The 25,492-nt window shown below is 45.4% G+C and overlaps 1 protein-coding gene across 2 annotated transcripts in view; it reads right to left on the bottom strand.

Moving 5' to 3' along the window:
* ACADSB (acyl-CoA dehydrogenase short/branched chain) overlaps window positions 1–25,492 on the bottom strand; it is a 34,686-nt gene that overhangs the window by 9,024 nt on the left and 170 nt on the right. The window contains exons 1-7 of one of the 2 annotated variants that reach the window (XM_046027723.1): window positions 25,313–25,464; window positions 7,750–7,909; window positions 7,439–7,539; window positions 4,237–4,443; window positions 3,538–3,708; window positions 2,691–2,816; window positions 723–815 (exon numbers count right to left, since the gene is read on the bottom strand). In XM_046027723.1, coding sequence (XP_045883679.1) covers window positions 723–815; window positions 2,691–2,816; window positions 3,538–3,708; window positions 4,237–4,443; window positions 7,439–7,539; window positions 7,750–7,909; window positions 25,313–25,354 — 900 coding nt within the window. In that variant the 5' untranslated portion in view covers window positions 25,355–25,464. Of the gene's footprint in view, window positions 1–722; window positions 816–2,690; window positions 2,817–3,537; window positions 3,709–4,236; window positions 4,444–7,438; window positions 7,540–7,749; window positions 7,910–25,312; window positions 25,465–25,492 lie in introns of those variants that run through there. The other variant, XM_046027724.1, reaches the window with a different exon arrangement.

Genomic DNA, 25,492 nt, shown 5'->3' with positions numbered 1-25,492 from the left:
GATCAAGAATCACGTGCTCCGCCGACTGAGCCAGCCAGGCGCCCCCAAAATGACATTTATAATAAAACCAGACGCTATTAATTGTGTTAATCAAGAAAGCAACCGATCTCACTTCACAGAACAATGTAATGTGCATTATAAAGGGCAAATTTGGTTAAAAAAAATGGAAGAGTTCTCATCGTATGTATCTGTTTAATTATGGCTATTTTATTTCAAGCACCACAAACACAAGATTGCCTGATTTTCACAGGCAAAACGCTAAGCAGCAGATCTTTCATTCTTTACAGATTACAGACCCTCACTACACAGAATATCAGGTATTCTTAGTTAAAAAATTTTCTTCTAGAATGAACTTCAAAAACTGAAAAGGCGATTTTTTTTAAAGGCACATTTAATTTACAATATATTTGAGAAGTTATCGATCCAGGTATTGGATAATACTTAACATTCTCAAAGCAGAAAAAGCGTCACCACTGAGCCATTGTTTGGTTCTGAGGACATTACATAATTGACCCAAGTGGGATCTGAAAGAAATCAGGCAGAAGCCATTCCTTCCCCTCACGGAAGGGAAGGGCGCCATCTTGTGTTCACAAGCTTCCAACACTCATCAGTTTTCTCCTCCCTCCCTCCCTCTCTCTCTTCTTTCCTTTGCACTTTTTCTTTCTACCTTTTAATTGCTCCACTGTGGAAGAGTCGAACAATTTGGCTAAAATGTGACTCACCTGTGCAGCAATTCCTATTCTGCCTTCATTAAGGCTCCCTATGGCATACTTATAGCCCTGTCCAATTTGTCCCAGGATATTGGCTTCTGGAACCTGAAAGGAAAAAGGTGCAGTTATTTCTACATTTAATTTTACATAATTCGTTTTGATTACACAGGTTTATATACACAACATCCCCAATCTGTGTGACAGGACTCTAGCCCAGTACTTCGTGAACTCCAAGGCTGCCCCTCGTCTCTGTCTCCTCAGCTTCCCACAAAGCTCTGGCAGAGGACAGGACTCATGTCAGTGCTGTTTGCTGTTGCTTCTGCTAGCACCCAGCACAGGCACGTGTTGAACAAATGAATGGATCTAGGAAAAGGGACTCTCATACAATCCATCAGCAACAGGTGAATAATCACTTTCCCCAATGCCTGCCTGTATGCTACAGTGAGATAGGACATGCTGGGAATTACACAAAACATGTAAGCACTTGGCTAAATCAAGGGTATCCAACCTTTCTTCTGCTGCGACTATCATCCCTGTAAAAATCACCTGAGGTGAGTGCACACACACACCATGAGCATACGAGGGAGGGGCGGAAGGAGAGAAGAAACAGATTAAAATGTTTATTTGTAATTAAAAAAAATGTAGACTGGGAACAATAAAACAATCCATTTAGCTTTATAACCTCAGGAGAGGGAGTGGGCAGAACAGAGAAAGGGCAGGCAGGAAGGAAGCCAGTCTGCGGCAATTAGTGAGGCTGGACCATCCATCTGCAAAGTCAGCCCATGCACACGCACACGCTCCCTCCTGAACCAAAGGATCAAGTTGTAATACGAGTGATAAAAAGCCTGTCACAACCTGTTCCACCCATGTCAAGTTTTAAGCATGACCATTCTAGTAGTCTTCTTGTTCTCTTTTTTTTTTTTTTTAAAAAATTCGGGGCGCCTGGGTGGCTCAGTGGGTTAAAGCCTCTGCCTTCGGCTCAGGTCATGATCCCAGGGTTCTGGAATCGAGCCCCGCATTGGGCTCTCTGCTCGGCAGGGAGCCTGCTTCCCCCTTCTCTCTCTCTGCCTGCCTCTCTGCCTACTTGGGATCTCTTTCTGTCAAATAAATAAATAAAATCTTGAAAAAAAATTCGATGTAAGTAACATATACTGCATTATTAATTTCAGAGATGGAGGTCAGTGATTCATCAGTTGCATGTAACATCCAGTGCTCATCCCATCACGTGACCTCCTTCGTGCCCATCCCCCAGTCACTCCCTCCCCCTCCCCCTCACCCCTCCAGCAGCCCTGTTTGTTCCCTAGAGTTAAGAGTCTCTGATGGTTTGTTTTTTTGTTTGTTTAAGATTTTATTTATTTGACACAGAGAGAGAGACAGTGAGAGAGGGAACACAAGCAGGGGGAGGGGGAGAGGGAGAAGCAGGCTTCCCGCTGAGCAGGGAGCCCAGTGCTACGGGGCTGGAACCCAGGACTCTGCTATCATGGCCTGAGCCAAAGGCAGATGCTCAACGATTGAGCCACCCAGGTGCCCCAAGTCTCTGACGGTTTGTCTCCCTCTTTGATTTCATCTTATTTCTCTCCCTCACTTTTAACAGATTCTACTCTAAACCATGGGGCGCTGCCTCATGGCTTCTCAGGCTGATTGAGCAACATCCCCACCTTGTGGCCTTTGGTATACCCACATCACACGTCCGTCTTTGAAGTCAGTAGCAAGTTTATAAAGTATAAATGGTTCACAAGCATATAAATTAAAAAGCATAAACGGGATTAATCCTCAGCATTGGCTCTGCGGCCAGCTGCTAGGCAGAGAAGTTCCCCTCTTTGCCTAAACTCTCGTGAAAAGTACGTTTAGTCAAGAGCTCACCTAAGAACGTCGTCCTACGCGTGCTCAATAAGGTGACCCTTTTCTCACGCATCTACAGTTCCATGCATAGCTTATTATTTCATGCCAGTCTTTTGCTGGAAATTCCAAGATACCCACCTTGACGTTTTCAAACGTTAATGGGCACGTAGAAGAAGCTCTAATCCCCATTTTGTTTTCTGCTTTCCCTATGTGAAGGCCTTCAGTGTCGCGATCTACTAAGAAGCAGGTAATTCCTTTATACTCCTAAAAAGAAGATTCAAAATGCTGATTAAAAAAATGGTCTTTCCACACTTGAATTCATAAGATCCCTTGTTTCCAAGAGTTGAAAGTTGACAGAAAACTAAAACTGAACTTTGGCATTAATGTCAACGGGCTCAGAGCTGCAACATGTGCGTTAGGAAACTTGGAAAACACTAGATTCGCAATTAAGAAGTCTGTAATTTCTTTTCCTTATGGCTATTAAAATTATTAAGATACACTAAAGTATCATGTGATCGTGAGCATTCCATGTTTTAAACTTCATTTGTTAGGTATGTTAAAGTTTCAAAATTCAATTCAATTCAATGTTATGTCAGAGAAAGGACCATCAAATGTACTTACCTTTTTGTCATATACCTATTTTCCAACTAAACCAAATATTCTTAAAAATGAATGTAGTTAAGTAGGTACTTAAATTCATCCTCAAATAGAAAATGTGAAATCCTACAAAATGAAAGGTTCGCTCCTGACATAACGTATTTGGTGGCAATTAATAAGCAGACTTCTGTGTACTTACTAATCACATCAACTGTATAGATTCGGGGAGAATAGTAAATAAGAGGCTGAAAAGATGTCAGTTATCTAACTTTGCAGTACTGAGGAGAATGAGGACTTTAAGACAAAGCTGTAAAAGGGAAACGCAGGCAGGAAAGAGCTACGGAGAGACGAGGCTGGGGTGGGGGAGAATTCCCGCTTTCCAACTTACAAGGGCGGGGTTTATGTTTGCCATCACCAGGAAGATCCCTGCGTACTCGGAATTGCTGATCCACATCTTTGACCCATTGATGACGTAATAGTTTCCCTTTTTATCAGCTCTGGTCTTCAAAGCAAATAAATCACTACCCGCTCCAGCCTCTGAAAGGCAGATACTTCCAACCTACATGGGCAAGCAGAAAAAATTCCAAGTTAATAACTATGTCTGTACTGTGCGTAACAAATACTTTAGTAAAATAAACATGTATCATTTAAAGCTTCAGCCACTTTTAAAAGCCTGTACTTATCAGAATCATAATTGTATTTCCAAAGCGTTATTTTCTAATATATACCCTACTCCTTGTCTAAGATTTAAAGGTATAAGTGCACAGATTCAATGTTAAATTTAATTAGATTCGTTCTAATAATTGTAGTTTTCTAGACATCTCACTGTAAATGAAACCACCAACCAAAGCATGAAGGAAATAGAACTGGGGCCAAAAAAAAAAAAAGTTTTTTTGTCTGATTATTCTCTGAATTTCCAAGCAGAAATAAGAGGCAGAGTATATTTTCCTAGAAGCAGTAATTTACTGGGCATTGCCTGATGGTTGAACGGTACCGTGCTGTCAACACTGCAGAGTCAACACTGCCGCTGGAGGTGTCCTAAGTTTAACAGAGATCAGATTCATTTAAACAACTCCTATGGACTCACTTGTTCTGTCGCAAGCTTGGTCAAATAGGTAGCCTTTTGTTCTTCTGTTCCATATTTTCTAAGCAGATTGTTAATTATTGTGTTCTGGATGTCACATACCAAGGCCACAGATGCATCGACTTTGGCTAATTCCTCTATCGCTAGGATAGAGGAAAAAAAGGAAGCTCCTGTTCCTCCATATTTTGTTTCAATTTCAATACCCATCAACTAGAAGGAAAAACAAGGAAATAGATTAAGAAAGCTAATTTCTTTTTGTTTTTTTTTAAGATTGTATTATTTATTTATTTGACAAGGAGAGAGAGAGAGAGCGCGCGCGAGCACACAAACAGGGGGAGTAGCAGAGGGAGAGGGAGAAGCAGATTCCCCACTGAGCAGGAAGCTCAATGTGGGACTTGATCTCCGGACCCTGGGATCATGACCTGAGCCAAAGGCAGATACTCCACCCACTGAGCCGCTCAGATGCTCCAAGACAGCTAGTTTCCATATGGAAAAATTTCTTGAAAGAACAAGTTCAAAATTAAATTTTAACTATATAAATTCCTCATTTAATTTATTTATTTTTAAAGATTTTGTTTATTTATTTGACAGAGATCACAAGTAGGCAGAGAGGCAGGCAGAGAGAGAGGAAGGGTGCAAGCAGGCTCCCCGCTGAGCAGAGAGCCCGATGTGGGGCTCCATCCCAGGACCCCAGGATCATGACCTGAGCTGAAGGCAGAAGTTTAAGTTTTAACCCACTGAGCCACCCAGGCGCCCCAAATTCCTAATTTTAAAACTGAACGCAGGGGCACTTGAGTGGCTCAGTGGGTTAAGCCTCTGCCTTCGGCTCAGGTCATGATCTCAGGGTCCTGGGATGGAGCCCCACATCGGGCTCTCTGCTCAGCAGGGAGCCTGCTTCCCCCTCTCCCTGTGCCTGCTTCTCTGCCTACTTGTGATTTCTCTGTCAAACAAATAAATAAAAACTTAAAAAAAAAGTCTGTTTGCACATTTTATTTTAATTTGGTATGGCTTTTGTACTATCTTGTAAGTAATATAAACTAGAGCGGAAGCTGTACCTCTCTGAAAGGGAAGCGGTTACAAGCTAGAACTGCCACTTGCTTCCTTGTGGTATCTGAAACACAAGAGCCTGTAAAATGCTTTGAAGGATGATGGAGCGGAAGGAGAAAGTGTCTCCTGCAGCAAGGACCTGGAGGGAGGCGGCACGGCACAGTCCCTTCCAGCCAGGCTCCTTGCCTTGACTCCTTCAGCCAAGCTGGTAACTGAAGGATCGCTCCTTCTGGGGCATTCTAGGTGGTTAGCAGACATCTGGTGGTGCTTCCCCAAACCCCAACAGCCAAGGCGGAAGGGGCCTGGTGAACAGGACCAGATGCCGGCCAAGCTTTCCAAGGACTGTCTTAGTATTCAGCAGCTACTCCTAAGTCTGGACCGCGAAACTCCCGCAGTTCTGTTTTTCTCAGAAAGTCCTCATTTCAGAAGGAGCATGTGTGTACATGTAACTCACGCCCCAAAGCTGTGCACGGATAAAAGGATAACGCAGCTTTCTATTCTGCCCAGCCGCTTCTGGAATCATAGCGAGCTGCCGTCTGGGTCCCGGAGGTCATGGTCAGCAGAGGGGAAGGTAGGGGGAAGGCCAGGGTGAGATCCAGGAATGATGTTCTACGAGGAAACACCGGAGGAAGAGGGCGCGGCGGCGGTCCAAAGCTGCCATCATCAGGATGCCGAAGAGCTGCCGCCGCACTGCTTCTCCCAAAAAGTCACCAGTTTTTCCTCCGTGGGAAAGACCGTGTTTGTCGGCGGCTGCTACAGCAGGGGACCGCACAGGGACAGGAGGAAGCTCAGAAGAGCTGGTGTGGGAGGTGCCACCAAGTGGACGCTGCAGCTGGCACGACCCCTAAGCCAGGGCAGCGCGTGGGCGTCAGACCACCCCGCCCGCAGGAAGCCTCCCCATCAGCAGAGTGAGGTTCAGCGGGCAGAACCCTAAGCCTTCTCAGAGCGGCCCAGGGGCTCTGCCAACGATGAAGATGAAGCTGGCCCGAGAAACGGGACCCCCAGATGCCACCGACCCCAGGGCTCCATACAAGATGCCACGTTCCCAAGCGTTTCATTGCTTAAGAAAAGGTGGAAAAATCACGACTAGGCAGGATATCAAAAAGCCGGTCTCTTCAAAATGGGACGAAGCAAAAACTATTCCCGTTGGGTGGAAAAGGCGATTTTTTTGCAGCAGGAAGACAGACAAAATTTTAACCCATGGCTCCGAAGAGGAACTACCCGTCCTGGGATATCCCATATTCAAAATGAAAGGGAAACGTCACTCGATGGCTATGGAGAGGGAGAGATGATGAGTGAGGGCAGTGGTTCTGAAAATGTTCTCCTTCAGCCGCCATGCGGATAACCTACAGCCGGGGCAGCCCTACTGTTCCCCATGTTGTCTACTGGGCTTCTAGTCAAGGGCTCTGGGACTTAGGGTGCTGGAAGCCGGGGTTCAAAGGTCGCCTCTGCGTCTAGGTTTGCGGTGTGCAGAGGGACTTGGGTGGGATACAGGGTCTACTGTGAAGTCTCACTAAAATCCCCATCTTAATCCTGGTGGTTGTTGAGGGGGGCGACCCTATGTTGGGGGGCAGTCCTGTACACTTAGCAGGACCCTGACCTCTACCCCACCAGATGCCAGGGTCGCCCCAGTTGTGACCACCAAAACTGTCTCCAGAGACTGCCAGATGTCTCTTGGGGGACAAAAACAGCCTCCGGTTGGGGACCATAGGTGTAAAGAAATCACTCTCTCTTGCTTCCAAGCCCTTTTCCTAAAAAGCACAGTATTTCTAACTCAAAACGCTAAGTCAATTTAAAAGAAACTTTGAGCCAGGATCTCAAACTAAAAGAGAACACAGAGGGGCACCTGGGTGGCTCAGTCGGTGGAGTGTCTGCCTTCCAGGATCTCGGGGTCCCGGGATCGAGCCCCACATCAGGCTTCCTGCTCAGTGGAGAGCCTGCTTCTCCCTCTCCCTCTGCCCCTCCCCGCTGCTCATGTTCTCTCTCTCAAAAATAAAAAATAAAAATCTTTAAAAGAGAACACAGATAATTTTGACGAGGAAATGAAGGGTTCATTAAGCTGTCCTTACAGTTCCTGAACTTAGTCACATGCATACATTTTAGCGCTGGACAGTACTTAAAGGAAAGTTTGAAATGGGAAGAATTATAAAGTGTATACCCCTTGTTGGAACAGTCCTTGTATTATCGATGTGTCCATTTTTGAATTCTCATCCATGGTTGAAACCAGAGGAGCAACCTGTTCCTGGGCAAATTTTTTAACTGTAGGGGGGAAAAATACTGGTAAGTCTTTACTCTTTTAATACGATAGGTTTTACTATTTTCCAAAAAAAATTTTTTTTTTAAATTAATGTAAAAAAATTCCATTCACACACTGAGGTGAACATACCCCCTAGGCCCGTCATGCGATTTCACACCAGATCCCACTGGTAACCAGAGGGACCCGAAGGGCACCCCGGGCCGTGTACTCACCAGCATCCTTTATCATCATCTCCTCATCTGTAAACATCTGCAGGGGAGCACAGGACAGGCCGGCGTTTGTTGTACTAAGGAGAGCTTCTGACTGGGAAGATTTTAGGACATGGGGCGGAGTTTTCCAAGAAGACAGGCAAGTTGGGAAGTTTCTTCTTAGCTGTGGGAACAGTCCCATTGAACAGGGGACACACACACACCAAAAGTAAAGAGAAGTACGTGAACGCCGGTTTCTTTGGAATTAACTTTACAAGCCCTTCTTACCTCTTGTGTCACCAAAAAGAGAGGAGCGGAAGCTGGGACATTTTACAATTCACTGCCTTGTGAACAAAAACACAAACCCTTTTTAACATTATGACCTTTATCCAAGCAATAAGCTCTTCTAACTCAACAAATTTCCCAGAGCATTACCTTTTACCCTCAAGCAAACAGAACTTCTGGGTGGGGGGATGGGTGAGCGCGGTGGTGGGTATTCAGGAGGGCACGGATTGCACAGAGCACTGGGTGTTACACGCAAACAATGAATCTTGGAACACTAGGTCAAGAACTAATGATGTACACTACGGTGACTAACACAATAAATAAAAATTAATTTAAAAAAAAGAAAATAGGGGCGCCTGGGTGGCTCAGTGGGTTAAAGCCTCTGCCTTTCGCTCAGGTCATGATCCCAGGGTCCTGGGATCGAGCCCCGAATTGGGCTCTCTGCTTGGCAGGGAGCCTGCTTCCTCCTCTCTCTCTCTCTGCCTGCCTCTCTCCCTACTTGTGATCTCTATCTGTCAAATAAATAAATAAAATCTTAAAAAAAAAAAGAAAATAGAACTTTCTAGGTGGAAATCTTTCTTTTTTAAAAGATTTATTTATTTATTTGGGGGGAGAGAGGCAGAGTGAGAGAAAGAATCTTAAGCAGACTCTGTGCTGAGCACGGAGCCCCACTTGGGGCTCGATCCCCCAACCCTGAGACCGTGACTGGAGCCGAAATCATGAGTCAGAGGCTCAACCGACTGTGCCACGCAGGTACCCCAGAACTCATTCTCAAAATGTCGCATTTCATGGACTTCTTTGGAGGGGAACCCGAATATAATAACAGTACGCAGGGACCATGGCAAAGAGCGTCGGCGAGTGACGCAGGAACAGGTGAGGGCATGGGCGCTGTCCTGACCTGCCCAGGCTGGCCGCAGGCACCAGGGCTCTCTCGGTTCTCCTGACTAGGCCTGTGTTTCAGCTTCTCATCAGTAAGAGATGGTAAGGCAGCAGGGTTAAGGAAACAGGCCCAGGGATCTGAACTAGTTTCCAATCGGGCCTCTGGTATTTACCAGCCCAGTGAACTGGGGCCAACGATTTCAGCCTCGGGTAAAACCTGTCTGTTTCTTACCCCGAAACATGTAGATAATTATCTTGAGTTTTGTGAGGACTAATGAAATAACCCATGCCATGAAGGGTTTGGTAAGGCATCGGCCATACCCCAAGAGCTCGGCAGATGGTAATGACTTTCTCCTCGGACCTGGGAGAACACAGGGGAGGCGGTCCTAATGGAGGCAGTCCCAGCCACCGCCGCAGGGTCAAACTGGAAGGCTGGCTCTTCTAGCCATGGGCGTGTCCCCCTGCTGCTTCAAACCTGCCAACTGCTGCTCAAACAATGGATTTACTCCAATTTCGTTGAAAAAAGAAACCATCCCATTTGAAACGCTTGCTGTATGCTTCCAATTTTATTTTGTAGAATTTTATCACGGGGAAACAAGTTATTAGTCTTTGTATGTGCACTAAAAACAGGCTAAGTGAAAGAAGCCAGCTACCAAAGATCACATATTATAGGATCCTGTATATATGAAATTTTCGGTACTATAGCAGTTGCCTGATGCTGGTGTGGGGGGTGGGGGAAGACGGTTCTACAATTCCCTAAACGAACAGCAAAGCATTGCATCATACATTTTTCAGGAATTTTACGGTATGTAAATTATACTTCAATAAAGCTGCTGGGAAAAAAAGAATTAATGTTTCTCTTTCATTCAACAAGATTTAAAAACAAACGTTCTGGGCATCTGACAATTGTCTGAGAGCACAGGGTACCAAGGGGAATGCTATAAGGCTCATAGAACAGGCAAAGAGCAAAGCCAAGTTTTGCAGGATTAAAAACCACACATGGTGTTAAAAAAAAAAAAAGCAAATATAACAGTATACTGCAATATATTTTTTCTCAATAGTTTTGCTTACACATGGAAACGCTTGATAAAAATAAAACAAAAGAAAACAAGATAATACCCATCTGTTCCTGCTTGACACAGCTGTGACCCGCTTAGTCTAAAAATTGCTACTGACAAAGTGTATGACTGTTCGACATATAAGTTACTTTTTTATTTCTTTTAAAGATTCTATGTATTCATTTAGAAAGAGAGAGAAAGGCAGAGAGAAGTCCAAGCAGACTCCACGCTGAACGCAGAGCCTGAGGCGGAACTCGATCTCACAACCCTGAGATCATGACCCAAGCCGAAATCAAGAGCTGGATCTTAACTGCCTGAGCCACCCAGGTACCCTGACACGGAAGAATTATTTTAGACTCAGGAGACCACAGAGGTGAATGTGCTTTACAAAGTGGGTAGTAGCGTACGGAGGCAGGGTGCGCTTACTGAAGATGCCATCATATAACACAGCAACTACACCCTAAGCAGATGGGATCCCTTTTAACCAAACGTTACAACTGAACGTTATATCCTATCCTTTTGGGCAAAAAAAGAAAAAAAATGTTCCTTTTAGTAGGACAGTCTTTAATAAGGGAAACATTTCCCTGCCTTACCTTTAAACCCACAGTCTGAGGTTTCGATGATGATTTTCAACCGTCCCTGCCCCTCAGTGTTGACCTCAGCCTCTGCAGCACTGGGATCCACTCCATCAAAATGATTTTCCACAGTTATAACCCTTTGCCCCACATCATCACATTTTTTTGTATAGAGCAGCAATCGCTACTTGAGTGGAATCCTAGTTATTTATGCCTTGCCAAGTACTTCTTGTAGCTCGAGTCTGATCTGTTTCTTACTCAATGGACCAGAGTTCTGCTGCCCTTACTAGTACTGATGATCAAACCTGGGGTCTGCGGACTCCTGTGGGCAGAACAGTGAAGCCTGTGAACTTGGGTGGGGGAAATTATATCTTTACTTCACTAACCTCTAAGTCAAACATTTCCTTCAGTCGCGAAACGGAGGCCCCAAGTTACATGTTGTCTGCGACTGTCACGGAGAGAAATTACAAGTATTTTTCTATCAAATAACAGCTGGTGCACAGATCTTGAGGCACCTCCCGGCTTCAAACCTGCTGACCTGTTACCAGATCTTATTTAAGAAACATGTATTACTATTATCATGATTAAAAACATTTTTATGGCTTTTTATAACTGGGTTCCTTTGTAATCTTGCGTAGTTTATGCCTTTTAAAACTTTTTAAGAAAGGGTCTATTAAACTTCACTATATTGCTGGATACCTTTCCTCCACCGCACACGAAAAGGTAAAGAACCCCGGACTGCAGAATGTTGTTCTGGTAGATTTTTTGCTAAACTCATTAAGCTTAGTTATTGCGAGTCATAACCCTTCTCCATTATGTCCCAGCATAATGGAATAACCTTCCAAACATTCTTTGAGTGCCTTAAGTCTACAGGCTTTTACGATGCCCGAAAGGTAAAACGACACAGGAGAGAAGTTTGCTGACCTGCCTAGTCCCTCTTGGACTTTTCCAAAGGAAACGTTCTGATAGAACACAGGGGGCTCCACCTTAAATGCCTATACTCAGGGGTTCCTACCAGACGTGCCCTCCTGGGTCTCTTTTCTGCATGTGTGCACAAGGTGTGGTTTTCCCCCCTTTGATTCCATACCAGCACTCCAGAGTTCACGTTATCTTGTCTTCTTTTCTTACTAGTAACTTAAAAAAAATTTTTTTTAAAGATTTTATTTATTTTATTTACTTGACAGACAGATCCCAAGCAGGCAGACAGGCAGGCAGAGAGAGAGGAGGAAGCAGGCTCCCCGCTGAGCAGAGAGCCCGACTCGGGGCTTGATGCCAGGATTCTGGGATTGTGACCCAAGCTGAAGGCAGAGGCTTTAACCCACTGAGCCACCCAGGCGTCCCTCTTACTGGTAACTTCTTAACATTTTTTAAAACATTTTTTGGGAGGAGGTTTTTATTTATTTGAGAGAGAGCGTGTGCAAGCGAGAGAGCACACGCAGGGGGAGAGGCAGAGGAAGAGGGAGAGTCAGGTTCCCCGCTGAACAAGGAGCCCGATGTGGGACTTGATCCCAGGACCCTGGGATCACAACTTGAGCCGAAGGCAGACGCTTCACCGACTGAGCCCCCAAGGCGCCCCCTCACTGGTAACTTTCTGGTGGTGAGAAGCTTGGCTCTCATGATCGAGGATGACTCCCCTGTGCGAAGCTAGGGCACACGTACAGCCGTCTCAGCCGCGCTACCCACACCGCTCTGAGAACAGATGCACCTGTTACGGTGCGGTGCTCATGTATGGCTCTCTTCATCTGTGGCCTTGGGGTACCCTTCAAAACACTGTTTCTGCACCTTCTTCCTTCCCTACCCACTTTGTGTGGTGATGTGTCTCCTGTGATAACTGTGATGTGGGGGGGTCTCCCCTCCCCCCTGCACCAACAATCTATTCTCCCACACCCGCCGGGTGTCCTTCCATTCAACTCAATTCTGACTCTATCCACATAGAGATGGCGTTGGGTCCCACAGGTCGAGGGGCCCCTGGTCCACTTCACAGCGCAGTGGCAAGGCCAGGCTGCCCCCCATACTTCGGACCCACGGGCTACAGACTGCAGGTTCCTAGTACCTGCTCCTCGGGGGTAGTCTTGTTCAGTCTACTAGAGAAGCCCACAGAACTGAGAGGATTATTTGCTGGATTCCTGGTTTATTATCAAAGGACAGACCTCAGGAACAGCCATGCGAAGAGAGGCACAGGCCAGGTTGGGGGAAAGGGAGTGGAGCTTCCATACTGTCTGCCCGGGCACCCCTCTCCCAGCATCTCACTGTGGGTTTTTATGGAGGCCACAGATTATGGAGGCCAGATTGATTACACCACTGGCTGGCGGCAAGGAATCCAATCTTTACCTCCTCTTCCTTCACAGGAGGCTGGGGGTCAAACTGAAAGGTCCAACCCGCTGATCATGAGGTTGGCGCCAGCACCCAGCCCCCACCCTGGGTTGCAGTCCAGAGGTCCCCTCATTAGCATAAACTCAAGTGACTGGAAGGGGGTCTGGTATGAACAACAAGGTACCCATTTCACCTTCAAGGTTCTCAGAGGACTTCAGGAACTGCAAACAAGAGACCCAATGTTTTGGGGCATCTGGGTGGCTCAGTCCGTGAAGCATCTGCCTTCAGCTTGGGTGATGATCCTGGGGTCTTGGGATCGAGCCCCAGGTAGGGCTCCCTGCTTAGCAGGGAACTGCTTCTCCCTTTTTCTGTGCTGTCCCTTCCTGTTTTGCAATCCCCCCCCCACACCAATAAAGAAATCTTTAAAAAAAAAAAAAAAAAAGGAGACCAAATATTTTAACAAAAGATGCTCTCTGCTCTTATTGCCCAGAAAACTCCCAAGGTGTTGGGAGCTGTGAGCCAAGAACCCTGAAGAAGACCCAGTATATATTTATTACAAATCTCAGTATCACAACCTGTAATACAGTAAGAGTCATCGGCCATAGCGGCTTTCCATCTCCCCCTTATATCTGGTTCGATTTTACTTCTACATATAAAACAAAACAGACTCTTTGTGGCATACGCTTTAAAGTGTTTTGACAAAGGCATAGAGCTATGTGCCCATCTCCCCGGCTCACCACCCAGCACTTCCACTGCTCCCAGATTCCTGGCGCTGCCCCTCTGCCATCAACTTCTCCCCAAATCTGTCTCACTGCACTTCTGATCATGACTCTAGCCATGACCACATACGGGACATGGTCAGGAGACACAGACATGCACGTGGCCTCATCCAACTATAAATTCTTAGTCACCAACCTCCACTTACACCCTTTCCCATTCTCTGATTACAGGATCTCAACCCCCCCAAAGCTTCACCCCTTGTCAGCCAATGACTCACCTTCTTTGGAAAAAATAAATGCCAACAAATGGGAATGACCTCAGCTTGCTGCCACCAAACCCACTTGGTGTCCTGTGTCTTCACCCCTCATCCTTCTCCCCTCCTGGGACAATGTAAACGATGTCCCCCCTATTAAGAAAGGCCTGTGCTCGGACACCTGGGGGTCTCAGTGGGTTAAGACTCTTGGTTAAGACCAAGAGTCACATGCTCTACTGACTTAGCCAGCCAGGTACCCCACAGGTTAAATAGCTCTCTTCCTGGTACAAGCAGGCAGGTGAGGGGGAGGTAGAGAGCTTTTCCTGAACCTGCTGGGTTTTGGTTGCTTTTAACTCATAATAATGTTCACACCAAGGTGGTCCATGTTGGGTGGCCTGCCCCCAGCCCCCCCCGCCCTGACGTTCCTTCTTAGTGATTTTTTATCCACTGACTTGTTGGCTAGAAATCTCCATTTGTCCTTGTACTTTGGCACTGAGTTTGGTCTCACCTCCCTACTGCAAAATCTCCACGCAGAAGTCCCTTCTTGAATCAAGTCTTCCTTATCGTCTTTGACACAGGTCATGAATAATTTTTCTTTAAGTGGGAAGAAACTCTCCTGCTCTGTGGGTTGAGTGTAAAAACAGGTATAATCACTACTTAAGTGACAGTCAAGACCAAGGCCCAGCAACTCCCCTTTAGGTCATACGCATGAGTCCACGCTAGCAAATAATGCAGTGAAATTTATAAAGGTGACAAATTAAAAATCCAATGTCTGTCAACAAAGGAATGCGTAAGTTGTGGTATACGGGTTCTGAAGAGGAGAAGAATTTGCCACTGCAGAAATATGTCTGTTTGACGGAAGGATTTTCTCGAGCTGGTTATTTTTAAGAAACAGCAGGGCAGTCTGGAAACTGAGAAGTCGTCACACTTCTGCGGGAGGTATTACTGCTCTACGCGTGTAACAGAAATCTCCCTGTGTGAGCGCGTCTTCCTCTCTGTCCCAGAACAGGTGGCCAGATCCCTAGAAAAGGCAAGGACTTAAACCGCATAGCCACCCCACCATTATTTACTGTGCTTTTCCTGGCAATCTCCCATAACTGTACCTCCCTTCCCGCCCCTCCCTCCGTCTTTTGTATTTAGCTGGTTACAGTATTTAAGGGGATGGTGGCTTGGGCCATTTCAGAATCACTCCATTTCCCTGGGTTTCTCCCATTGATACATAAGGTATACAAGTTACTAAATTTCTGTTTGTATTTTTCTCCCCTGTTAATCTGTCTTTTATGACAGAGGGATCTCAGCCAAGAACCTAGGAGGGTAGAGTACAGAATATTTTTTCCTCCCCTGTAAGTTAACAGAATATTGTAGAGCATTTAAAGTGAGCTGGGGAGCTGCCTATATCAACACATAGAAACCTTGAAAATATAATATTGAGTTAACAAAGCAATTTGCAAAAGGATTTGTTTGGGATGATAGCATTTATGGATACTTTAAAAACACACCAAATGATGCATATATTCTTAGGGAGACACAGAGATGCAGTAAAAGTTTAAAAACATGAGCAAGAAACACACACATCAGAGTCAGGATTATGGTTCCCTCTGCGGAAGGAGTGGAAGTATGGGGTTTGTGTAAAGTGTTTTTTTCCTTCCCTCCTTCTTCCCTCCCTTCTTTCTTTCCTTCCTTCGTCAGGATTATGGTCCCTCTACGGCATGAGTGGAAGTATGGGGTTTGTGTAAAGTGTTTTCTTTCTTTCCTTCCTTCCTTCTTTCCCTCCTTCATTCGATTTTATTTACTTATTTGACAGACAGCACAAGCAGGGGGAGCAGCAGAGGGAGAGGGGGAAGCAGCCTCTTCCCCTAGCAGAGAGCCTGATGCGGGGCTGGACCCCAGGACCCCAGCATCATGACATGAGCCGAAGGCAGACGCTTAAGCGACTGAGCCACCCAAGCATCCCACGTGTTTTGCTTCTTAAATACAGAACGAAACAAAACGAAACACCCCAGAACTGTAGCAAAGGTAGGTTGTGGGTAGATGGCTGCCAGTTATATTGTTCCCTGCATTTTTTGTATATTAGAGATAGAACTAAGAATATTTAATGTTTTCTAGAACTCATACAGCAATTCAGTAACGTGGCAGGATACAAAGTCAATGTACAGAAATCAGTGGCTTTCTTATACACTAACAATGAAAATACAGAAATGGAAATTAGAGAATCGATTCCATTTACTATAGCACCAAGAACCATAAGATACCTGGGAATAAACCTAACCAAAGAGGTAAAGGACCTGTACTCGAGGAACTACAGAACACTCATGAAAGAAACTGAAGAAGACACAAAAAGATGGAAGACCATTCCATGCTCATGGATCGGAAGAATAAACATTGTTAAAATGTCTATACTGCCTAGAGCAATCTATACTTTTAATGCCATTGCGATCAAAATTCCACCGGTATTTTTCAAAGAGCTGGGGCAAATAATCCTAAAATTTGTATGGAATCAGAAGAGACCCCGAATTGCTAAGGAAATGTTGAAAAACAAAAACAAAACTGGCGGCATCACGTTACCCGATTTCAAGCTTTACTACAAAGCTGTGATCACCAAGACAGCGTGGTACTGGCATAAAAACAGACACATAGACCACTGGAATAGAGTGGAGAGCCCAGATATGGACCCTCAACTCTATGGTGAAATAATCTTCGACAAAACAGGAAAAAATATTCAATGGAAAAAAGACAGTCTCTTCAATAAATGGTGCTGGGAAAACTGGACAGCGATATGTAGAAGAATGAAACTCGACCATTCTCTTACACCGTACACAAAGATAAACTCGAAATGGATAAAAGACCTCAACGTGAGACAGGAATCCATCAGAATCCTAGAGGAGAACATAGGCAGTAACCTCTTCGGTATCAGCCACAGCAACTTCTTTCAAGATATGTCTCCAAAGGCCAAGGAAACAAAAGCAAAAATGAACTTTTGGGACTTCATCAAGATCAAAAGCTTCTGCACAGCGAAGGAAACAGTCAACAAAACAAAGAGGCAACCCACGGAATGGGAGAAGATATTTGCAAATGACAGTACAGACAAAAGGTTGATATCCAGGATCTACAAAGAACTTCTCAAACTCAACACACACAAAACAGATAATCGTATCGAAAAATGGGCAGAAGATATGAACAGACACTTCTCCAACGAAGACATACAAATGGCTATCAGACACATGAAAAAATGCTCATCATCACTAGCCATCAGGGAGATTCAAATTAAAACCACATTGAGATACCACCTGACACCAGTTAGAATGGCCAAAATTAGCAAGACAGGAAACTACGTGTGTTGGAGAGGATGTGGAGAAAGGGGAACCCTCTTACACTGTTGGTGGGAATGCAAGTTAGTGCAGCCACTTTGGAGAACAGTGTGGAGATTCCTGAAGAAATTAAGAATAGAGCTTCCCTATGACCCTGCAATTGCACTGCTGGGTATTTACCCCAAAGATACAGATGTAGTGAAAAGAAGGGCCATCTATACCCCAATGTTTATTGCAGCAATGGCCATGGTCGCCAAACTGTGGAAAGAACCAAGATGCCCTTCAACGGATGAATGGATAAGGAAGATGTGGTCCATATACACGATGGAGTATTATGCCTCCATCAGAAAGGATGAATACCCAACTTTTGTAGCAACATGGACGGACTGGAAGAGATTATGCTGAGCGAAATAAGTCAAGCAGAGAGAGTCAAGTATCATATGGTCTCACTTATTTGTGGAGCATAACAAAGAACATGGAGGACATGGGGAGATGGAGAGGAGAGGGAGTTGAGGGAAACTGGAAGGGGAGATGAACCATGAGAGACTATGGACTCTGAAAAACAACCAGAGGGTTTTGAAGGGGCGGGGGGGGTGGGAGGTTGAGGAACCAGGTGGTGGGTAATAGGGAGGGCATGTATTGCATGGAGCACTGGGTGTGGTGCAAAAACAATGAACACTGTTATGCTGTAAATAAACAAACAAACAAAAAAAGAATATTTAATGTTTTGCCTTTCTAAAAGTATGTGTAATTGCCCAAACCATGTCTGCTCTGGATTTCCGAAGTAGGCTCGCCTTTAAAATGCCAGGTGTAGGTTTTAGATAAGGTGCTCAGCATCACACCGTGGAACAACTTTATGGATTTCTTAAGAATCTAACTGTCAAATACAGTTACACGTAATTAAACTAAAAAATGGTTTATTCTGGGAACGTTTACCAACTCGTAAGGTCTTGGAAACAAGTATGTTTAAATCAGGCGTTAGCCACTCTTGGTTACAGACCCCGATCACTTGGGGCAGCTTCCAGCAAAAAAGAGAGAGTACAGTCCTACCAACTAAGACCCTGATTCAAGAGACTCAAGATGAAGCCTGGGTTTCTGTATTTCTAAAAAGCTTCCCCGGATGATTCTAAGACATAGCCTGGGCTGGAACCTGGCTTACATGCATGACTTGGAGCGTAAAAACTCAACCCCTCTTGCAGCAAACTTTCAAAAGCTAAACCATTGCCTTGTCTGTAGTCATGATTCATGAATGTGCCTCCCTGCTCCCTTCCCCTCCCCTCCCCACTCTTCCCCCAAAGTGTCTGGCTTTAAAATTTCTTTGTGTTAAACAAGTAACAAGGTTCAAAAAAACTGTGCCAATCCCAAAGCTGTTGTGCCATCCCCGGCTGGCCCACTTCTCAGCTTCCCCCGCAGGTGACCACTTTGATTGGCTTATTACCTTTGTCGCATTCTTTATACACAGATCTAAGCAAATAGAAATACATTTCCTTATTTTCCTCCTTGTCCTCTGTGAAAGGAAGCACACTGTGTATCCTATCCCGTGGTCCACCTCCTACTCTGGAGATGTGTCCACCTTAGGACCTAGAGAATATTTTCAGTCCCTTTTTTTCATAGTTGTGAAACAGTCCACTGTGTACAAGAGCACTTTTGTCTTTTTTAAACGAGGACTGCTTTTGGGGGCCAAAAAAAAAAAACTAATCAAAGAGCAGGGATGGGAACGGTGCAACCAGAATTTCTTTATAAATAATCTAATAATGCTGCAACAAGGGGGACCTCAGTGTCACTGTGTCCGGGCATGTCTCAATTGTGAACAAGATTACACACATCTAAAGGCAACAGGACACTGCAGATCTATACGCACATAGTTACACACCACAGATTTATACACACATAGCACATTTCTTGGAAAGAAAACTTTTCCTCTACCTACAGGAAGGGTGGACGGGGTGGGTGGGAGTGGGCAGCTGCGAACCGACAATAAACAGATTAACAGGAGAAAAGACAGTTTCTTTATCCGAAATCTGTTTTCCAGAAGCTTAAGTTTAGATAGCATTCCTTGTGGCTGCCGACTGCTCAGATGCTTTTCAGTTCAGAATAATTTCTCGGGCGGCTGGGTGGCTCAGTGGGTTAAGCCTCTGCCTTCAGCTCAGGTCATGATCTCAGGGTCCTGGGATCAAGTCCTGCATAGGGCTCTCTGCTCAGCGGGGAGCCTGCGTCTCCCTCTCTCTCTCTGCCTTCTTGTGATCTCTGTCAAATAAATAAATAAAATCTTTAAAAAAAAAAAGAGTAATTTCTGTACCACCTAGGTGGGCTAATTCCTTCAGCCTGTGACTCATTTCTGGTTCTGATAACTGCTGGTAAGAGGTAACCCTGGGTGGGGGAAGGGTGCTGATCCCATCTGATCTGATTGATGGTGGGTGGATCTCTCCTTCCAATTGACGTGACTTCCTGGCATCTAATTACGAATTTGAAAATAAGCTTCTGAGAATTCGAAGAACTGCTACCGTGAGAGACCTCTGACCTGTATTCTTTCGCTCCCTGGGCACTCTACCTGTGGCACACACTGGAAGTGGGAATTCTATTTTAGAGAGCACAAACTTACCAGGTTGCCCTTGGCAGCAGTGAAACCACACTTATTCCCACTGATAAGTGTGAAAGGTGCCCACTTCCCCAGGGCCTGGCCAGCAGAGCACGCTGCTCAACTTTCGGACTTCTGCGTCCATCCAGCAGAGGAGAACTGTATCGCAGTGTTCTCATACTTGTCTTTCCCCTATGAGTTTGCACATCTTTTTATATGTTTAAGAACCGTTTGTAGTTCTTTTTCTATGTACGGTTTATTCATGTCCTTTGCCCATTTTCCTATTCAGTTGTTTTTTCTTCCCTGATTTCCAGGAGCAGGAAATCAATTTTTTAAAACCGGTTTTTTGCCATTTGTCTTCTGACTTCGCTTATACTTGCTCTGCGCTGTCATGCAGAAGCCTGTGATTTTTCTGTTGTCAGAATTCTTACTCTTTGTTTGGGCGATGACACCCAGCTTTTTTTTTTTTTTTTTTTAAAGATTTTATTTGTTTATTTATTTGACAGCGAGAGAGAGAGATCACAAGTAGGCAGAGAGGCAGGCAGAGAGAGAGGAAGGGAAGCAGGCTTCCCGCCGAGCAGAGAGCCCGACACGGGACTCGATCCCAGGACCCTGAGATCATGACCCGAGCCGAAGGCAGCGGCCCAACCCACTGAGCCACCCAGGCGCCCGACACCCAGCTTTTAATGAGGATGACATTCCTTACTCTAAGATAATGAAGGGATCTGTCCTTCGTTATTTTTTGTATTTTACACATTTAATTTCCTAATAGGCATTTAATACTGGCTAATGACAACAGTTGCATGAATAGATTTTCATTTTTTTCCTAAGTGCCTCCCCCTTTTTTTTAGAGTAAGCTCTATGCCCAGTGTGGGGCTAAAACTCATGATCCTGAGATCAAGAGTGGCATGCTCTAGGGACTGAGCCAGCCAGGCACCCCCAAGTCCTTTTTGATTTCCAAGTCCATAAAAATCATATAATGATTCTATAGCTATATGTGCTGCCGAAGCGAGCACCATATAATGATTCTATAGCTAGATAGAGTGCTCACCCTTGGTAGACAGTCCTTGATGGTATTTTTATGTCCTTTTGCACTATTAAGAAACAAGTGTTTTTAACCAAGTAAATTTGAAGATCTAACTGGCTTTACCCAACAGTCATGAATTGGGCAGCATCCCATCTAGCAAGCAGAGGGGAGCGCCACTGAGCTAAACAGCACAAAGGTTTTCAAAGGCAGAGAAGACATTAAAAAAAAGAAGAAAGTGGGGCGCCTGGGTGGCTCAGCGGGTTAAAGCCTCTGCCTTCAGCTCAGGTCATGATCCCAGGGTCCTGGGATCGAGCCCCGCATCGGGCTCTTTGCTTAGCTGGGAGCCTGCTTCCTCCTCTCTCTCTCTGCCTGCCTCTCTGCCTACTTGTAATCTCTATCTGTCAAATAAATAAATCTTAAAAAAAAAAAAAAAGAAGAAAGTAATTTGTTATCAAGGAATGCACTGTTTAGGCAAGGCTGCCCTCCCTCCTAATGGGAGCTGAAGGGGTCTCTCAGTACATTTCCTAGTTGGACCAGGAAATTCCAAGTTGACCCATTAAAGGTTACATTCTTGGGGGAACAATTAAGTTAGGGGTTAACTCTTGGTCCCCCGCCTTGGAGCCCTTAACCTAAACCACACCATTTTGGGCCTCCGGTTTTCTCTTTCACAGTACTGATTCAACTTTACAGACCCAGAAAAGATAAAATATTATTTTATAATATAATTAAATATGTATAATCCATTAAAAAAGGATCGTTTCACCGTCAACAACCAAAATCCCTCTCCTTCTGATCCTGCTGGTAACTAAAAAACATTTTTTTTAAAGATTTTATTTATTTATTTGACAGACGGAGATCACAAGTAGGCAGAGAGGCAGGCAGAGAGAGAGGAGGAGGCAGGCTCTCAGCAGAGCAGAGAGCCCGACGCGAGGCTCAATCCCAGGACCCTGGGATCATGACCCGAGCCTAAAGCAGAGGCTTTAACCCACTGAGCCACCCAGGTGCCTCATTTATCCGACATTCTTGAGATGATACAATTATACAGATGGAGAACAGAAGCACTAGGTCACCAGGCTCAGGATGTCATGCAGTTAAACAAGGGGAACGCAGGGATCTTTGTGAGGCTGGGAACGTCCTCTGGCTTGACTGTGAAGGTAGATACATAAACCCACATGTGGGGAAACTGCATAGGACTAAATATATACATTTACAGGTGAAGCTGCAGGTTCCTGAGTAAGTCTGATGGATGGTCTCAATGTTAGTGTCCTGGCTGTGTAGTTGTCCTGGAGTTTTTGTAAGATGATACTACCAGCAGACTGGATGAAGAGTATGCAGGCTTCTCTTTGTGTTGCTCCTGACAGCTGCATGAGAATTTATGATTACCTACTGAAAATAAGGTTTTAAAAAATTCTATCCCCCCCCACCAAATTAAATTAAACAGACTGCTTTAAAATTAGAGAAACCAGGAGCACCTGGGTGGCTCAGTGGGTTAAAGCCTCTGCCTTCTGCCCAGGTCATGATCTCAGGGTTCTGGGATGGAGCCCCGCATCAGGCTCTCTGTCAAATAAATAAATCAATCTTAAAAGTAGAGAAACCAAATGTCATAGCTTTACATTATAGAAATTCATATGACTTATGAGAATTTTGTCAACAATTTAGAAGAATGAATAACAAGCTAAACATCACATCTCTTAAAATTTGCACCTGTTTCTAAAACATGTAAATTTAAGACATATTCCAGCAGGAAGTAGTAGTGAAGAGGGGAAGGTCCTTTCTGCCAAGATTTTACATAGTAAGTACAAAGGGGTTGCCTGGGCGGCTCAGTCAGTTAAACATCTGCCTTCTGCTCAGGTGGGACTGAGTCCCCACATCAGGCTCCCTGCTCAGTGGGGAGTCTGCTTCTCCCTCTGCCGGCTGCTCCTCCTGCTTATGCACACGCGCTCTCTCTCTCCCTGACCAGTAAATAAATAAAACCTTTAAAAAAATGAATAAATACAAGGCAAGATTAAATGCCGGTGTGCTTAATTATGCTTACTGCTTGTTATTGCTTTAGCTTAATTAACCTAATCAAAATGAAAACAGTGATTTTTGTATTGTTTTTATGCTCCTTGCGGTATAAGGATCACTTTAGTATATAAATAGTTTTGCAGGTTTACTGGACAATATTTAACACGGAACTTGTAACTGACACAGATAGGGCCCCTTTATGTAATCAGCTGGCCACATTTTTCTTCTACTGCTTCAGGCTCTGTGGTAGGAGGAGGCAGGCTTGCAAAGTTGGCTAGTCTTCCTTACAGCAAGGGGAGGAGAGGAAGTGGGGGCGGTAAGGAGATTTGCTTGTTAATGCTGCTGTATTATTGACCATGGCTTCTGAGTTCTTCCGTAGACTCGATGACGCAATGTTTCTTCCCCACTTTCTTTCTTTTTTTTTTAAGATTTTATTTATTTGACAGACAGAGATCACAGGTAGGCAGAGAGATAAGCAGAGAGAGAGGAGAAAGCATGCGCCCCACGGAGCAGGGAGCCGGATGTGGGGCTCGATCCCAGGACCCTGGGATCATGACCTGAGCCTAAGGTAGAGGCTTTAACCCACTGAGCCACCCAGGAGCCCCATACACCAGGCACTATTTTAAAGGCCTCACATCCCCCTATGGCTAGATGCTATTATTCTCCCCCATTTTATAGATCAAGAAACTAAGATGCACAGAGGCAACCTGTCCAAGATGGTACTGCTACGAAGTGACACAGCCTGTACTCAAACCCATGCATTCTGGCTGCAAAACCACATTCTTAACCACGGTGCTAGAGTCACCGTCCCATCAATCACATTAGCTAATTAATGTAAATAAGCTTTAAAAAATATGAAAGACGATAAGCCCCAATAAATCCAAAACAAATCCAAACAAAATCCAAAGAAATCCAAACAAAATCCAAAACAAATACAAACGAAATAGGTCTCCACTACCTCTAAGGGAGGGAGGCAGTAGTACATGAAATTTAGCATCAGACTGGAATCTGAACACCAGCTCTTACCACTTTCTAGCTAAGTGACCCTGAGCAAGTCACCTGATCTTTTTCAGCATCAGCCTCTGTAGCCAACACATTAAACTACCACCGTGTGGGATGGTTCATAAGAATTAAGTAAGATCAAGGGTGCCGGGGTGGTCCAGCTGGTTAAAAGTCTGCCTTTGGCTCAGGTCATGATCCCAGGGTCCTGGGTTTGAGCCAGGCATCAGGCTCCCTGCTAAGCCTGCTGAGCTCCCTTCCCCCTTTCCCCCAGCCCAGCTTGTGCTTTCACTCACTCTCTAATAAATAAATAAAATCTTGAGGAAAAAAAAGAATTAAATGAGACAACACAGGTAGAACCAAGAACAAGCCTGCCACACAGTATGTGGTCAACGAAGGCTGACTCTAAAAGGAGAGTCAAATTGCGAAGTCCTGGGAATTTTCTTTGCTAAACTGTTAAAACAACAAGTATAAAATAGTACTGATAGTGTCATAAAGGCTTATTTCTTTGCAGCAATATCCCAATATGACGTTAGCAATTTTCTCAATACCTCAAGCCTGTAAAACAATCAAATAACATTAACCACCCCTAATTAAACAAACAAGAGTCCTGCCTCTGGGCATAACACTCACTGAAGGAGCACTCTGAAAAGCCTTTAAAGCAAATGCGAAGAATGGAAACGTTTCCAACGAAGCAGAAGCAAGCTGACAAGAGAAGTGCCGCATATCCAAATGTGTGGGGGTTTTCTGGAAAGCATGCCCTAGGACGAAAAGCTGGATAGTGGGAATGCTTAATGTGATGAGAAAACCCTGACGAAGTACCAAAGAATCTACAGTTTGGGCCAGTCCCCAGAGCAGAATTCCGTACAACAGGTGGAATGATAATCCTGGGAAGCAGGTTTCAGCTCAAGTTCAAGGTAGCGGGGCGGGAATGGGCACCCCTGAACCGCGCAGAGCTCACCCATGGGAGATACTGGGGCTCCAGTCATGAGATAAAGGGCAAAGGGAATTCTTTAACTTGGCAGTAAGTCTGACCAACTCCGAGGTCTCTTCCTAACGTTGGAGATGGGCCGCACAAGACAGGGAAACGCTCTGCTCAGAACGAGACTGTGACTGTATTTTAACCACCTTTTCAGTTAAAATTGGGAGTGCGGGTGAAATGTAATAATTGGGGAAACGTGGCATCAGAGAGGTAACATCTCTGCAAAATGCCCCTAAAGATCCTAAACTCCGAGGCTCCCAGGGCCCAGTGGCTTGCAAAGGGTGTCTGGCAACAGTGGCTCCGATTCCACTCATGGTGCGTGCTCCCGCAAAGAAGCTTCTAGAATAGCTCCCAGCGCCTTTCTCAGCCCCAGCTGCTACTGTCATCCCTCCTAAGAGAAGCGGAGGCCGGCTCCGCCAGAGGCCTGGAGGGAGATCGGAGTTGCGGTCAGCCCCGGGTGAAGGGTCTGAAACCGATCGGGCGGAGAGGAGGCTCCGACTCGGGACGTGCAGCGGGCTCCCGGGTCCCGTTATATGAGAAGCCCCCGCCGCCAGTGCCAAGGTCGTCCCCGACTGCTAGAACGCCCGGCGCCAGCGCACTCACCAGCGCGCTGCCACTCAGCAGCCGAGCCGCCGCTCGCTCCATGGGTGCTGCAGACCAAGTAGCCGTGCCAAGCCCAGCAAGTCGGGGCTCGGTGCCTCCCGGGCCAGAGTCAACGCTTTGGGGCGGAGCCAGGGCCTCGCCTCCGCCCCGCCCCTAGCACCCCTCTCTGGCCCCGCCCCC

The sequence above is a fragment of the Meles meles genome, chromosome 13, assembly GCF_922984935.1.
Source record: "Meles meles chromosome 13, mMelMel3.1 paternal haplotype, whole genome shotgun sequence".
NCBI classification, from domain to species: domain Eukaryota; kingdom Metazoa; phylum Chordata; class Mammalia; order Carnivora; family Mustelidae; genus Meles; species Meles meles.
The sequence above is the reverse complement of the archived record's forward strand: the minus strand, read 5'-3'. Positions and strand labels throughout refer to the sequence as shown.